Below are 17,125 nucleotides of genomic sequence, written 5' to 3'. Positions count from 1 at the left end.
TGTAAAATGACATTACATCCACTCCACCTGAGATGGCTGATTAAACTCATGTAATTTTATGATTTCAGAAGCACAGAACCATCGGCTGAACATACAAAATGCGGTGCCTGACCTTGCCACACACACACATTCTATCATGATGATGATCACATTTTACTAGAAATATACCCCGTCTAATTTCATGTGTCAAATGAAAAACTGTATTGGACCGCTAAAAAGTGGGCAGGCTTAGATTTAAAGCACAGTACAGGGCAACTGAGGACTGTTGGCAATGTCCCGCTCATACTTTGGTGGCCTTCCCTTCCCTTGTTTCCCTAACCCTAACCCTAACCCTCTGACTGGCTAGTAGTCCTTACCTAGCTACTGTCAGGGCACGCCCTCATACTCTGCTTCTGACTGGCTAGTAGTCAGGGTTCCAAATTAGCACCATCTACCAGCCAAATGCTGGTAAAATATGCAAGTGGCTGGTAGATTTGCTACACTCACCAGCCAAAAAAACAATGGTACTCTATTAAGTGGCTGGTGAAATGTGAACATTGACTAGCCATTTGGCTGGTGGACGAAAAAGTTAAATTTGGACCCTGCTAGTAGTCCTTACCCAGATACTGTCAGGGCACGCCCTCATACTCTGCTTTTGACTGGCTAGTAGTCCTTACCCAGGTACTTTCATGGCACGCCGTCATACTCTGCTTCTGACTGGCTAGTAGTCCTTACCTAGGTACTGTCAGGGCATGCCCTCATACTCTGCTTCTGACTGGCTAGTAGTCCTTACCTAGCTACTGAGCATGTGCGACTCCCAACAAAGATGGAACAGAAACAGAGAGCTGAACAGAGATAATAAATAACATAAATTGATTGATTGATTGATTGATTGATTGATTGATTGATTGATTGATTGAAGGTCACATGTTTTTATTTGATGAAGCTTGTTGTAATACTCCCTGCCTTGTCACAGGTGTCCGACTTCCCGGAGGGGCAGCTCTTGGTAGCTGTATTCCCAGGAGTTCCAACAGCTGCTGAGCTCTTCCTGTTACCTCACAAGAACCAATCAGAGGGCAGAAAAAAGAGTGAGGAGGAGCTAGAGCAGGTATGGGTGACTGTGGTTGAATTTTCCACCACAAACTGTTGAAACCCTATCAAATAGATTACTCTATACATAAACAAAATGGTGACTGCAGCTGCTCTTTGACTGTAAATCTCCACGTTGTATGTGTTTAACAGGTATCCAATATAATTGTAAGCGCGCTGAACCAAAACTTGGTGGAGTTCGAGGTCAAGCCTGGTATAAGGGTGATTGTGTACAACACACAGTTAACACTGGGTAAGAAACACTTGCTCTCACTGCTTTCAATACTGCCATTACGTTATCAACAATAACCTTAACTTGTATTTCATTATGTCGTATCATTTTCTATTCTTCATTTTGAAGTGCCGAGAAATGGAAATAACCATGTTTTGACAACAAGAAGTTTTCTTTGGTCCAGTGTTATCGGTTGATAACTCAGAAATGATGTTGGGAGACTTCAGAGATGACGACCAGTCCGATGAGTTCAAATCAAATGCAGCTTTATTCACACAACAAACAAACTTTCATGAAAGGGAGAACAGTTGACATGCACCAAATGTATATGCCAAGGTTTCTCTCCGAGAGAGGGAGATAACCATGTGTACACACTCCTAAGAGCATGTACCCATAGTGTCTCATCAAACATCAAAATAACTCCTGCTTTATACTTCTTTTGGGGCTTCACACATTCCAATCTATCTATTTTAGTGGAACAGTTACTTTCACACTACTCCTTTTATGGCCTATGCCTCTAATAGATTCACACATTCCAATCTGTTCCTGTGGGTGAAGGTTGTCCGCAGACTAACCTTCTTGTGTAGTACACTACATACAAGATATGAAATACATTTGAAACACGTATGCTGAAATATCCAACCTATCAGTCCAGCAATTAAAATTCCTGTCAGTCTGCCTCCTTTTCAGGCAGAAGAACACAGGGGAGCATGAGAGGGGGTTTGATTTTAAATGGAGCTCCTTGAGACGATCTTTTATGCCTGCCATCAAAAGCTGAACATCTGTTCTATTTCTAGTATCGCCATCCAACCACAAAATGAGTATTACACCGAGTATAATTATGTTGATTATTTAGTCCTTGAGAAAGAACACTGTACAATTTAAGGGACAAAAGAGCATTCAGAATGGCTTGAAGAGTCAACAAAACTCAGTTCTTAAGTACTAAAAATGGGAAGGTTGGTCGACATTCGAGACCTTCAAAACGCACTCCTGCCAAAAAACAAATTGCGGTTATAAGCATCAAATCAATGCTGGATTCAGGGAGGCACATTGGTTGTAAATAACGGGTCTGGAGAACTATTTTATTGGTATTGGTAATCCTCAGCAACTCCTGTGTCCCACTGCTAGACAGAGACTTACACTGTATTCATTGCTTGGCTGGTTTCATTAGGAACACAGTCTCTGGAGGCACACAGCCAGGAGTTGTCTGTAGCTCAGAGTGCTACTGTAGTTCTTAGCAGCCTTGGCATGTGCTCTGACGTTCTGTGGCGTGCTGCACTCTAATGACATCGGAGGTGTACCCAGCTGGATCCCTCTTTATATTTCCCCTCCCAAGAAAAGGTCCAAAATGCCTTCAAGCTGCTTGAGAAAGGTCAGCAGCATACACACCGCTGTCTCTGTGCTAACGGGCTCGGGAGTAGCACGGAATCATTGGAAAGTGCAATGTCATTTCCCTGCAATCATAGACCTTAATGCACTCTTCAAAATAGTGAGAATTTCAGGTGGACGGCTTATAAAGCAAAAACCGTGGACTGTGACATTAATCATAGTAAGTGCTTGTTTGGTTGTCTTCTTCTTTGAGGTAAATGTAAGTGCATTTTACCGTTTCAAAACCTCGTGAAATGTCAGAATTACCTGCTGCTGCTGTCACCTTCTTTGCCCAGCAATAGAAACAATTTCACGCTACCACAACTTATAACATTGGAGATATTAAAAATAAGAGCATAATGTCATATATATATATCAATAGTTCATTATTATTATCATGTATAGACAGTACTCTTAACTAGCAGTGGAATCCATTTACTGGTGAATAAACATGGGTTTTATATCCTTTCTGAAGTAGAGTTGTTCTATGTGAATGTGCAATCAGGAAAATGAGAAAGATTGCAATTTGTATGTTGATAGAAACTTGTTTTGAACACCTTTTTAACTGCCTAAGCACTTACAGAATATATACAGTGCTGCTCATAAGTATTCATACCCATGGTCAAGTTGACTAAAAAGAGGAATAAAAAAATCATCTTTTGGAAATTGATTTTAATGCCTTAATTAAAAAAATGAGGAAAAATCCGACCTTTTAAGGACACCAATTTTTTTTGTGAATTAATAATGGATTGTAAATAAATAAATGTTCTTCCTTAAAATATAGGGGCCATAATTATACATACCCCTATGTTAAATTCCCATAGAGGAAGGCAGATTTTTATTCTTAAAGGCCAGTTATTTCATGGATCCAGGATACTATGCATCCTGATAAAGTTCCCTTGGCCTTTGGAATTAAAATAGCCCCACATCATCACATACCCTTCACCATACCTAGAGACTGACATGGTTTTATTTCAGTTAGCCTAATAGCTGGTTTGATTTGCATTGATATGGATCTTATCTCAGTTAGCTATTAGGCTAACTGAAATAAAACCATGCCAATCTCTAGGTTTCCAAAAGATGATTTTTTTATTCCTTTTTTTAGTCAACTTTAGCATGGGTATGAATACTTATGAGCAGCACTGTACGTATCAGTGTTGTAATGTAACAAAGTACAAATACTACTTTACTGTAGAATTTTCACGTATCTGTGCTTTACTTTGTTATTTATATCTGATTATATATTCCCCCCGACGACAGTGGTGAAAATACTGTTACACACCTTTGGCCATAAAGTTTCTTTCACTTTCACTTCTAACAATTAAATACATTTAATATCAGAAAATTACTTTTGATACTTAAGTACAGTAAATATCCGATACTTTGAGGTGACTTCAGTGAGTCATTTTCTGGTAAGATACTTGTACTTTTACTCAAATATTGCTTTCAAGTACTTTATACAAGACAGACAGATGATAAGCGTATACACATACACATATATAGTCCAGATTGAAGATACCCTGTGGAGTTTTTGCCACTAGTAGAACAATGGCGCAATGTTTTTACTTCCCTGTTTTGTTTCAACATCGTTTGAAACAGTCACGATACACATTCCTGCCAACTGTTTGACACTACTCTGCTAACCAACAGTAGGTGGCAGTAACACGCAAAGTAGCATAGCAATGCGCCCGCAAAGGTAATGAAGAAGACTGCAAGCTAGCAAACATGAGCTGTGTTCAAAACCGTTCTCTTTCACTGAAATAGTGCACTATATAGTGTGTTCGCCATTTTGTAGTGGTGTTCGAATTCTCAGTGGTTAATTTCATTCACTATGTCCACTATAAAATACCCACAATGCACAGCTAATTTGAGTGTACATACGTCCCGTATACCACAATGCAACGTGGTCGTGAAGAAGAAGAAGCAGCTGCACCCGCGAAAACTGAAAAGGAAAAATGGAGCGGGCTTTTGTCTCTAAACAGTGGAAATGTAAAATGCAACATACTGTATATACAATTTTTACTATTCTCCTGAGTACTCGGTTTGTTACAGGGACGTATTAGAAGTAATTTTGTTTGGGTTTGTTTACATGCTGATGGGCGCGCCCGCCTCCGTCACACAAACAACACACGCCGCATCTGCTGACGCAACAATGTTTCTAGTGAGTGTCCGAAATCTCGTCTGGTCGTTCCCTCTATAGTTCACTATTTAATAAACACTATATAGGGAATAGTGAGTGAGGGAATGAGGAAACGGTTTCGAACACAGCTCCGATGTTAACAATGGAGGATTTAAAATATTTAAATTTGACTTTATCATTTAGTGTTTTAGTGAGGAACGAAATGCATTCAACACGTTTGTTAGGCCTCAAGGATACACCCATTGTGTTTCAGTGAGAGCCAATAAAAAGATTAGGAGACCTTTAAGTCCCACCATGATGATGTAAATGTACCAGACATAGCCTAATGCTAAACTACCAAACTCAAACAGAAACACATAGAACAGGGTTGTTGGAAACCCTTCTATATTCAGTTATATGTTATTTTAGATTCCTTTATTTTATTTTCACTTTACTTATGATCAGGGACAGTGTACATAGATGAACTTCATTATGATGCAGTAGTTAGGTTAGGCACTTTATTGTCCTTTGCTTCACCACATGGCAGTCACAATAAAGACCAATGCAGGACAATGATGAGAGCGAACACTATCCACCATACAACATGATATAAAATATATAATACAAATAAATGTAAATGTACCACATATAGCCAAATGCTAAACTAGCTAAAACAGTCATATACAGTACAGGGCTTCCAACAACTGCACTTCACTTACTTATTCCACATACTTACTTTACTTATGTACATTCATTTACATCACATTTACTCAAATGGCTAGTCTGGGCAGGCTCAGGTAAAAGTTTAAAGCTTTAGTGGGTAAATTTCTGATATTAATAAACGTCCGTTACATTCAAGCCATTACCAAATGAGTTGCTACAAAGCTAATTAAGACTATCAGCTCCACACAACTCTCTCTGGATTTCTCAGTATGACTATGTTCGGAAGATTGTAGATTGAAGATAATGACCTCTTCTGAAGAGTCATCATGTTTTTGTAATCCTCCGTGTCCTCCTTGGCTACTAACAACTGCGTGGAGGAGGGATGGGGCGCGTGCGCGATCACAGAAGGCTTGTATCATGTGGATGCAGCGACAGTTTTGTTGCCATTACCTAGAATTCCTCATGTAATGGGGGAGACAGAAACTATGCACTATAGCTTTAAAACAGACAAAAAGGCAAACATTGAAGCACATGTCACAATAGAAGAGTCTTTCCTGTCCTCTCTCCCACTCCCACAGCACCCTTGGTGGACTCCAACCCCAGACACAGCAGCTCAGCTATGCTCATGCTCTTATCAGTGGTGTTCCTGGGCCTAGCAGTGTTCCTCATCTACAAATTCAAGAGGTACAGGCAACTTTTGTGATTACTTCCACCTGCTGCACATAGCATGATCATATAGAACCCTAGTATATATCTATTATCATGTTATCCATTATTGATGATACCAGATGAGCACAGTCTGGACCAATCAATCTGTCATATTTGATTCGACATGTACCCGTAGAGGTTGTAGACATATTTCTAGCAGGATTCCAATGCATGAGGTACACGCACCAATTAGTGATAAAATGTGGAGAAAATGACCATTAAATGGTTTAATATGCGCTTGCTGGGCCTCGGCTGTTATTTGCTGGATAAATTATTCATACTTAAAATGATTCTCTTGAAAAGTCGGGGGGAAATGGAAAAGCTGTCATTAATTATGGATATGAAATTTTCCCCATTAGTCTAAAAAGCATGCATTTTTCAAGAAATCTCACAGTTGACAAAACAGAGCAATTAATAACCAAAATGAATAGTAATTGGAAATAAATTGGATAGGGACTAAATAAAGATGTATATTAGTTGTAAAAGATACACATGTTATTTTTATTAAGAGTTGTGATATATAATGTGATATGTGATATAATAATGACATTTTGCTTCTTTTTTTTTTTACTGAAAAATGTTGCCGCTAGATGTTTTTTGCATTGTTCTGAGGCTCATTGGTCAATCTCTTTTTTTGTATATCTATAGAAAAATACCTTGGATCAACATATACGCTGAGGTGAACCAGGAGAAAGAGCAGGAGATGATTGGCTCGGTGGGCCAGGGGGACAGCACGCCTAAAATCACTCTGAGTGAGTTCTCCACATCCAAAGAACTCATGGAGAAGGAAGTGGATGCCAGGGTCAAAAGTAAGTGAAGAACTTTCATATTCAGGTCAAATAATGGACGCAATCCAAATATGTACCTGCTGACAACACCGTTAATTGTAAAGGCCGTTCCTTGAAAGGGATGAAAAGGAATTTTGGTCACATGATCTGAGACAGGATTTGTTTCTTTTGTTTTGTAGATGCTATTAGAGTAAAAGTGAGACTGCACAGAATAAATGCATGCAGATTCACCCCCCAGGCATACTTTAGCTATTGAATTTGAATTATTTTTTAAACAAAGAATCGGCACGTTAATCTCCTTTTAGCATTCCTAATTATTCAGAGAAGAGGAAGCAGAGGGAGCCACAGTGTAGAGATGGTCCTGGCTGGGTTTTTAACATAGTAAAGAATAGAATTCAGCAAGCCTTGCAGTACTGAGAACAATGAATAATTAATAAAACCAACATGTTTAAGCATGCTGCCTCAGGATTCTATAGGCCAGCAAGAGCACAAAGGCAGCAGCCTTAATCACTGCACTATTTGGTCACAATATGACTTATTTTAAAAAGAATATTACAATCCGGCACAAAAACACAAATTGGCGGAATAATGCTTACTCTGACCTTATATGGTGCACAGAGTCTGTTTTGCAGCTTTACCAAAAGAAAGCATTGCAGGCCATCTGGAGAGTGCGCTTACTGGATTCATTTGGCTCTTATTCAGCTGATGACATAGGCTTTTAAATTCAGAATAACGGTAGAGACCTGAAAAATGGGGCGGGGATATGCGCTTTAGCCTTAGCAATGATCACCGTGTACATAAAAATAGTTGTGAACTTGTTTTGGGTGTTGTACGTGTTTTCATCTCACAATTTGACCCTTCCACTGTGTGTTTTTACTTCATCAAAGTTGATTGGAAGATTTGGTTGCCTAACAATGCCTTGTTCAGCGTTCCGTAGCACCTTGCTAACCAAGCTTGCTAGCTAGCATTAGCATTAGCTGGTAACTTAAGGAAAGTGTTTCTGTATACTGCCATTAGTATCCGGAGGTCCTGCCAGTAAAACTTGGCAAGGTGACTCACTTCAGCCTGGGGTGACTGTGAATCGGAGGTAGAGTGGTAGCCCCTCAACCACAAGATTGGCGGTTCAATCCCAGGCTCCTTCGGCCACATGTCAAAGTGTCGCTGGGCAAGACGTTGCTCCCCGGATGCTCACTGTATAGCTGTCCACTGCTCCTAATACTTAGGATGGGTTAAATCCAGTAATTTTTATATGTAATTTCATTACATTGTACTGTCAATTGTAGCCTATGTGACAAATTAAGAATAAAGTTTCGTTTTTCTGTTGAAAATTGGCAACTTTATACCCTCTTTAGCGATTAGCTTAGTGCAGCGCCATTGCAACCATAGACAACAGGCGTAGCCGCGTACTCCACAGCTACGCCCTCTAGTCCAACATTTTCACGTCCGGTTTAAAAAAACCAAGATGGCGATGGCCAAATTGCCAAATTCGAGACTTCAAAACGGCAGGTCACAAAACCAATGGGTGACCTCACTGCTGTTACGTCCATTTAAAAAAGAGCCTCCCTCCCTGGTAAAAGCTCACATCTTTCAAATTCAACACCCCCAGCTTCTCGCTTGTCTCAAAGAAATAATACATTTCAAAACTGCAATTTATTGTCATTCTTTGTGTCCATTCATCAACTGAAGGTGTCATAATAAAACAGACACATTTCATATTTAATGGCTCACTTTCCAATTCCCATGCTATTAAACAGCTTCAGAGCCTTTGATAAAACAGCATCTCAGTAATTAACATGAGGTATCAGTGTCAAAGAAGTCATTTGTTTTACAGACATTGAAGTCCTGACGCAGAACTAACTATCTTTGTTCTTTGCTTGTTTTTCTTCTTTTCCTTCCTCTATTGCTGCTTATAGGGGGAGTTGGAAATGCCTGTGAGAGCACAAGGGAGATTCCAAACTGTACTAGCGTGTAAAACTGGAGAGCAACAGTTTATGTACAGAGCGAAGTATTACAGTGTCGGGGGTTCTCTTTTTCTGTTTTGTAATTCTCAACACAACTGATGTTAATAGTTTTCTAAGGGACCTCATTTATACAGACTTGCACGGATGCCTCGTTCAAAAACATCCATGCAGCAAATGTCAATTTGCTCAATGAGATCATTGTAATTACTGGCAAGACTTATTACGTTTTGTGGATGTATAAGCTACATAACGACATTGATTTGCAGAGTGAAATATCTTTCGTCAAAACCCATGAAGAGTTATGTAAATTTCCTAAGGAGTTTGCTTCGAATATCATTTCTGCCTATATATAGACTATAACGTCTGAGTCTTCAATCAAACAGGGAATATTGTTGAAATGTACGATATTATCATCTGTTCTGTTAAATGTATATATTATTACTTTCTACATGCTCGTAGTCTGAGTACCATGGCGAAGACACAGGATCTGACAATGATCTGTTTTTGAAAGTGTGTTAAAAAGTCAAACATTACTTAAAGAAATCAACTTTGTTTTGCTAAGGTCCTTGACTTGTGCATGTTCTTATTGAGGACACAATTTCCGTGTTGTAGATAAGCAAGTGTTGTAAATAGTTATTTTCTAATCATTTGTCAAAAGAACCCAATCAATTTTTCCCAGACTTTTGTTGTGCTCTCATTTTCTTCAGTTGCTGTTGGGCGATATGTATCTAGTAGAATGGGTTTATAGAACTGTATTGGCTTATTACAGATTTAACTTTCAACCATTTCCCTAGAAATTAAATTAAAAAGATCAACGTAAACATATTCATGTTCAATGTGTTTATATTGTCATTAGGCATATACAATAGATATTCTGACATTTTTACACAGATGACAGTTTTTAAAACTAAATGAATATTGGCATCATTGCATTACATTCCGCCTCTAGGACAATGGCTCTGATAGTTCTGATTTGGCTTAATCACGAATTATGAATAGTTATTCTATTGTGGCTACCAGTGATCAAATTCACAATATTCACATGATGGAAGAACCATGATGACATTTATTCCAAAGTATACAACAAGATAGATCTGGCCAGGCAATCTGATTGGTCATCTAGACATTCAGAACGTGTTAAAATCAGCACGACAGCACACCCAGAGCCGTTGGAGCACACCATGTTCATCACTACAAATATCACTCCGCCATTTCCATGTCAGCATTACAGAGTTGAATCCAAAACTGTTTTTGAAACATTTATATTCATCAGGAACCAACCACCAATTTAGGAACCAAAGTGGAACACACAGAAGCTCTCATATAATATCTCATATAATTCTAATCTCATATAATTTCATATAGTGATTCATGCTACATGTGAAGTTCGCGGAGCTAAATTGATTCATTTTTTTTTCCTTCTGATTATTATTCAATTTTTTTTCAGCAGATATCTGAATTACAACAAGATTGAGCTAGCCAAGTAGTTTTGTGTTCATATGTGCGGTATTTATTCAGTTTGGGAAACTCCACGATGTCTACAAAGCTAACGTTAGCTTAAGTTAGCTTGCTGGCTAAACAGGGAGGGATTAGAAATCCTCTCTGTTGCTTTTTTATTTTGCCTCACAATATGAATCCAGTTTATAACCCTTATTTAGTTGGTAACCATTGTTGTATAAACGCAATGTTACACAAGAGGGTATGATTTAACGTCATATTATTGGCACTTCAGTGATTCTTACGCACCTAGCCGCATCACTGTCGTGCCAATAATGACGTTAAATTTCACCCCCTCGAGTAACATTGCTTAACTATAAAATGGGATACTATAGGAAGTGGGTTAGGTTCTGATTGATGGTTCCATTTTGGATTCAGTTCCTGTTCGGCAAAATACCAATCTGAATACCAATATACATCTTATATTATTTATGAATGCAGATTACTTGCACACGTTTAAAGCTCCACCTAATGCTATTGATACCCATCTCTAAGAAGGCCTAAAGTATATAGATATTTTAGAGGATATAACATTGTTAATGTGATATTGAATATAGAATATTAAAAGCAAAGTCATTATTTTGTTCATAAATGGATATACCAGTAACCCCTTCAGTGCAGTGTTTCTCACTTGGTCCATTGCTCAGGTTTTGGGGTGTCTGTTTTATGCAGCTTGAAGAGTGTTTTATATTTGATGGCTAAAATAGTCTCACAAACATTTTCATTCTCATGAAAAAAATAAATAAAATAGCTTCGCTAAATATGAAGACTGGAACAATTTGTATTTATTTAGACATCTCAGTATTCAAACAGAGCAGATACAGTACAATTAAGCTGTGTTGATGTAATGAATCCACTCTCCCTGGTGCCATCAGGCGTCTTTTACAACCCAACACTTGACTAACTGCTGTGCGTTTAATTTGAAATTAGGGAGTAGCGTCCTCCCAGCATGCAACGCTCCATCAGCACTTTGTTCCTGCAAAAGGGGCCTGCGTGTCCTCGGGTTGACACCCGTCGGCCTCCTGGTTTCCAGTATGAGGATAATCAGAGAACGCTGGACAGCTGAGCAGAGGATGCCCCATGCAGAGCTTTCCCACAATGCTCAGCTCAAGTAAACAACACTGCACAGAGATATAGGCTGTCACATCACATATGCATTACCTCAAACAGAGCGTTCACACCTCAAACCAAACAGCCAAGCCTTGTTACTGCAGACAGAATACACATTGAAACAAAGATTGTTTCATAGCTTTGTTGTATTCAACATGTCATAAGCAAAGGGTTGTTTGCTGGGCTGGATTTTCTTTGGGTTGGGGCTTTGATGGTTTCACTTTTTTCTGATTCTTATTAGAAAAACCGGATTAGGAGAAACAGAAAAAGAGCTATCAAAAAGTTTTTGCCGAGCACAACTCAAAGCATACTTTTATTGTATTTCTTCTTTTCCTCTTAGACCATTTGAAATTGTAAAGAATGTATGATGACTACCGACTGGTTCATAGCCAAGCCACAATGCTTTGTAGCATCTGTTGCTGGGTAAGAATTGGGAAAAGTCTGTAAAGATAGTAAAGAATAGCTACAAATGTATTTTAGCTAGTTTAGTTTTTTTGCTTTATAGCTGCACAGACATATTGGAACTGTCACCAGTAAAACAAACTCCTACATGTTGGGTCATTGCCTTATTGTTTGTTCAATCTCTACTTTGATCACTGGAAATTGCTGTCTCATCTCATATCTTAAATGCCACATTATACTGTAAGAACCAGATCTCCGGGGGAATCCATACTTGAAAAATGAAAGACATTCTTGCTTTTGTGATATTTCAGAAGGCATACGCATTGTAATGTTCTTCAGTGCACAAAAATCTACAATGCATGCATCATCGGTAATGTTCTGTTTCATCTTTATTTCGATATTTCTACGTTTAAAGAAACTGTCATTTTGAAATTGTTTCAAATAAATGTATTTTTGTACATCAGTGCATTTGTTCTCTGTGTGATGACATTTCTGTGAACTGAAGGGTGCAAAGAAGATGAAGATGTTCACTACAAATCCCACTGCTGGCCTGATGAATCAAAGCACCAGTACCAATCTGCAGTACAGAAGCTCACAAAAGGACTGCCAGCACTTTTCTTGTCTTCCTGCTCCTCTCTCAGTCGTAGACCATTTGCTGTAACAAAAACACTGTGCCACGGTGCCAGCTCTCACATAGTGCAGTGACTGTATTTAAACAAAAAAAGAGTCTTTCGTTATCAAGACTATGGACAAGTGCTGATGTCTAACGCTAATGAATATTGCTGAGTTAACAGCTTGTGTACATACCCTAATGTATGTAACAACCTATTCATATGCATAGTTTTTGCTAATATGCAGTGATGGGAATAACAGCGTTATAAATAACGGCGTTACTAACGGCGTTACTTTTTTCAGTAACGAGTAATCTAATTGATTACTCTTCCCATCTTAATAACGCCGTTACCGTTACTGCCAGAAAATGCGGTACGTTACTACATTTGAAGCTGTTTTTTTCATCAGACCAACTAGATCTCTGAGTCTAGGCCGAGAGGCAAATACTTTTTTTTACTGTTCTTCCTTGGTTAGTGCACGACGCAAGCACATAAATGCTGACGACTGGCTGAGGTTGAGTCAAATTTCATGGTTAGCCAATTAGAGGTAGAGTTGGGCGGGTGTTCGACTTTGTTTCTCTCACTATGACTCTAGAGTCACTACTCACTCTGAAGATAATCACCATCACTCTCTCACTTCTCCCTCGCTCTATCACCTACTCACACACACACACACACACACACACACACACAGACACACACACACACATGCCGGCTCGCCGCACACACCAGCGCACAAGTATAAACATCAGGCCACTTACGTTATTTGCACTACAAAGAGTGTATATATTTGTTATTTATTTTTGGTATAGTGCTTAACAAGCATAATTTAATTTTGCCCAGTTGTGGCCTGTTGAGGTGTTGTTATTGGTATCGATCCACTTTATAAACATAATACATACATACATGCCATTTGATTGGAGGTTAGTCTCACTTTGTCCCACAGCAACATTAAAATAGTTTAGATTGGTGTAATTCAATTCAATTCAATTTTATTTATAGTATCAAATCATAACAAGAGTTATCTTGAGACACTTTACAGATAGAGTAGGTCTAGACCAAACTCTGTAGTTTACGAAGCCCCAGCTATTACAGTGGTTGCCTCAAGAGCAAGTATTAGCAGTAGCTATTGCGACAGTGGCAAGGAAAAACTCCCTTTTTTTGTTAGGAAGAAACCTGGGACAGACCCAGACTCTTGGTAGGCGGTGTCTGACGGCACCAGTTGGGGGAGTGGTGAATGGTGGCAATAATAGTCATAATAAAGATAGTGAAACAGTGATCACAATGGTAGTTGTAGTAGTTCATGTCATAGTGGGGTACAGCAGGACGTTACGGGGTGTAGTGTGGCACAGCAGCCTGGGTGGACGCGGTTGGACGCGGCAGGACGCAGTCGGACACTGCGGGGAATCGCAGAGCGTAGCAGGGTGTAGTAAGTCCATAGCGTCAGCTGCACCCAGGACCCCGGTGTAGGTGCCACCCAATTCCAAGGCGATGTTCTGGGTGAAGAAGAAGCATAGGGACTCCGGGGAGAAAACTCCTAAGATGCACACAAAAGGAGACAAGTGAAAAGAGAGAAGAGGGAGCAGCTCATTGTGTCCTTGGAAGGAGCTTCCCACAGCAGTCTAGAGTTATAATAGCATAACTAAGAGAGGCAGGCTAAAGAGAGGGGCCCTGGACCGGGCTCGTACTCTCCCCTGCCGGAACGGGCTTGTACTTCCTGCCTCCCTCTACTCTACTCTACTATGCTGCAACTCCTCACTCCCTAACTATAAGCTTTATCAAAGATGATGGTTTTCAGTTTATTCTTAAATGTGGCGACGGTGTCAGCCCCCCGAACCCAAGTTGGGAGCTGGTTCCACAGGAGAGGAGCTTGGTAGCTGAAGGCTCTGGCTCCCACTCTACTTTTAGAGACTCTAGGAACCACAAGTAACTCTGAGTTCTGGGAGCGCAGTGCTCTAGTGGGACAATAAGGTACTAAGAGCTCTTCTATGTATGATGGTGCTTGACCATTTAGTGCTTTGTAGGTCAGGAGAAGGATTTTAAATTCAATCCTGGATTTTTTTTTAGGGTAGCTATATCTTTAGATAATGAAGTTCGGTGGTGCTTGGGTCCCAGCACAATAACTTCCGTTTTGTTTGAGTTTAACATCAGAAAATTGTGGGTCATCCAGGATTTTATATCTTTAATGCACGCTTGAAGTTTAGCTAACTGACCGCTTTCGTCTGGCTTAATTGACAGATATAATTGGGTGTCGTCTGCGTAACAGTGAAAGTTAATTGAGTGTTTCCTAATAATATTGCCTAGAGGAAGCATATATAAAGAGAATAGAATTGGTCCAAGCACTGAGCCTTGAGGAACGCCATGGCTAACTTTAGCGTATTTGGATGGTTTATCGTTAATATTAACAAATTGGGATCGCTCAGAAAAATAGGACTTAAACCAGCTTAGTGCGATTCCTTTAATGCCAACTAAATGTTCCAGTCTCTGTAACAGGATGGTATGGTCAATAGTGTCGAATGCAGCACTAAGATCTAATAAGACAAGTATGGAGACAAGTCCTTTGTCAGCAGCAGTTAGAAGGTCGTTAGTGATTTTCACCAGTGCCGTCTCTGTGCTATGATGCATTCTAAATCCTGACTGAAAGTCTTCAAATAGACTATTTCTATGCAGAAAGTCACACAATTGATTAGGGACTACCTTCTCAAGGATTTTGGAGAGAAACGGGAGGTTAGATATAGGTCTATAGTTGGCTAGGACCTCAGGATCGAGGGTGGGTTTTTTCAGAATAGGTTTTATCACAGCTACTTTAAAAGACTGCGGTAAGTGACCCGTTAATAAGGACATATTGATCGTATCTAGTAATGTGGTATTGACCACGGGTAGTGCTTCTTTAAGTAGCCTCGTTGGAATGGGGTCTAAGAGACAGGTAGTTGGCTTAGCTGAAGAGACCCTTAACATTAATTGTTGGAGGTCTAAAGGATAAAAGCCGTCTAAATAAGTATCAGGTCTTATCGTTCTCTCTAGCCCTCCTGCGCCCAATGGTGAGTCGTTGGAAGCTGTGGGCAGAAGGTGATGAATTTTTTCTCTAATTGTTATAATTTTATCATTAAAAAAGGTCATGAAGTCATCACTGCTCAGAGCTATAGGAATAGATGGCTCAACAGAGCTATGACTCTTTGTCAGCCTGGCTACAGTGCTGAAAAGAAACTTTGGGTTGTTCTTATTTTCTTCTATTAGTATTGAGTAGTAGTCTGATCTGGCATTTCTGAGGGCCCTCCTATAATTTTTTAGACTATCTTGCCAATCCACACGAGATTCTTCCAGTTTGGTGGAACACCATTTACTTTCAAGTTTTCGTGAGATTTGTTTTAATTTGCGAGTTTGGGAGTTATACCAAGGTGCTAGTTTCCTTTCCTTCATCATCTTCTTTTTGAGGGGAGCAACCAAGTCTAAAGTAGTCCATAGGCAGGCCGTAGCAGCGTCTACAAAGTTATCAAGTTGGGAGGAACTAAAGTTAACATAACGGTCCTCTGTTATATTAAGGCATGACATTGAGTTAAGTGCTGTTGGAATATCTTCCTTAAATTTAGCTATAGCACTGTCAGATAAGCATCTAGTGTAGAAACTTTTATTTAATTTCGTATAGTCTGGTAGTAGGAATTCGAAAGTTATTAAAATATGGTCTGATAATAAAGGATTCTGTGGAAATACTATTAAATCGTCAATTTTGATGCCATATTCTAGCACAAGGTCGAGGGTGTGGTTAAAACAGTGCGTGGCCTTATGCACCCTCTGACTGAAACCAATAGAATCTAGCAGTGAATTGAAAGCAGTACTAAGGCTACTGCTGTCAACGTCCACATGGATATTAAAATCACCTACAATAAGTACTTTGTCTGATTGAAGGACTACGCATGATAAAAACTCTGAGAATTCAGATAAAAACTCAGAATATGGACCTGGTGCTCGGTAAACAACAACGAATATAATTAGGTGTACTGTTTTCCATGTTGGATGCTGAAGATTAAGAACAAGGCTTTCAAACGAGTTATAATTTAGTTTAGGTTTAGGATTAATTAACAGGCTCGAGTCAAATATGGCTGCAACTCCCCCTCCTCGGCCTGAGCCTCGTGGAATTTGGGTATTATTATGACTGGGAGGAGTGGCTTCGTTTAAACTAACATATTCGTCATGGCCCAGCCAGGTTTCGGTGAGGCAGAATAAATCAATGTGGTTATCTGATATCAATTCGTTTACCAATAATGCTTTCGATGACAGAGATCTAATATTTAATAGTCCACATTTGATTTTCCTATTCTGTTCTATCGTTGCAGTGGTTGTTTTAATTCCAATTAGGTTGTTTAGTATAGCACCTCTTTTGTTAGCGTTTGGTTTAAACGGTCTCAGTCGGGGGACAGACACGGTGGTTATGGGATTATGAATGGGTGATTGCTCTGAAGGGAGCACAGAGGGGCGTGTAGTGCTGTATCTCTGATTATTGACTTTGGGAGAGTGTGTCTGGTCAGTGTGCTTGTGGGAGTGTTTACGGGATGTAAACAGTCAATCAGAGGTCTGGGTATGCAGGGCGTGGTGCAAAT

The 17,125-nt window shown here is 39.6% G+C and overlaps 1 protein-coding gene across 1 annotated transcript in view; it reads left to right on the top strand.

The window, feature by feature from the left end:
• The window catches only part of LOC116048446 (VPS10 domain-containing receptor SorCS3-like), a 1,378,075-nt gene extending 1,365,693 nt beyond the window's left edge, over window positions 1-12,382 (top strand). The window contains exons 23-27 of the mRNA XM_036000488.1: window positions 956-1,087; window positions 1,222-1,321; window positions 6,029-6,134; window positions 6,807-6,967; window positions 8,860-12,382. Of these exons, the coding sequence (XP_035856381.1) occupies window positions 956-1,087; window positions 1,222-1,321; window positions 6,029-6,134; window positions 6,807-6,967; window positions 8,860-8,918 (558 nt within the window). The 3' untranslated portion in view covers window positions 8,919-12,382. The remainder of the gene's footprint in view (window positions 1-955; window positions 1,088-1,221; window positions 1,322-6,028; window positions 6,135-6,806; window positions 6,968-8,859) is intronic.
• The last annotated feature ends 4,743 nt before the right edge of the window (window positions 12,383-17,125 follow it).

Source organism: Sander lucioperca, chromosome 4 (genome assembly GCF_008315115.2).
Source record: "Sander lucioperca isolate FBNREF2018 chromosome 4, SLUC_FBN_1.2, whole genome shotgun sequence".
Classification (NCBI taxonomy): Eukaryota; Metazoa; Chordata; class Actinopteri; order Perciformes; family Percidae; genus Sander; species Sander lucioperca.
The sequence above is the reverse complement of the archived record's forward strand: the minus strand, read 5'-3'. Positions and strand labels throughout refer to the sequence as shown.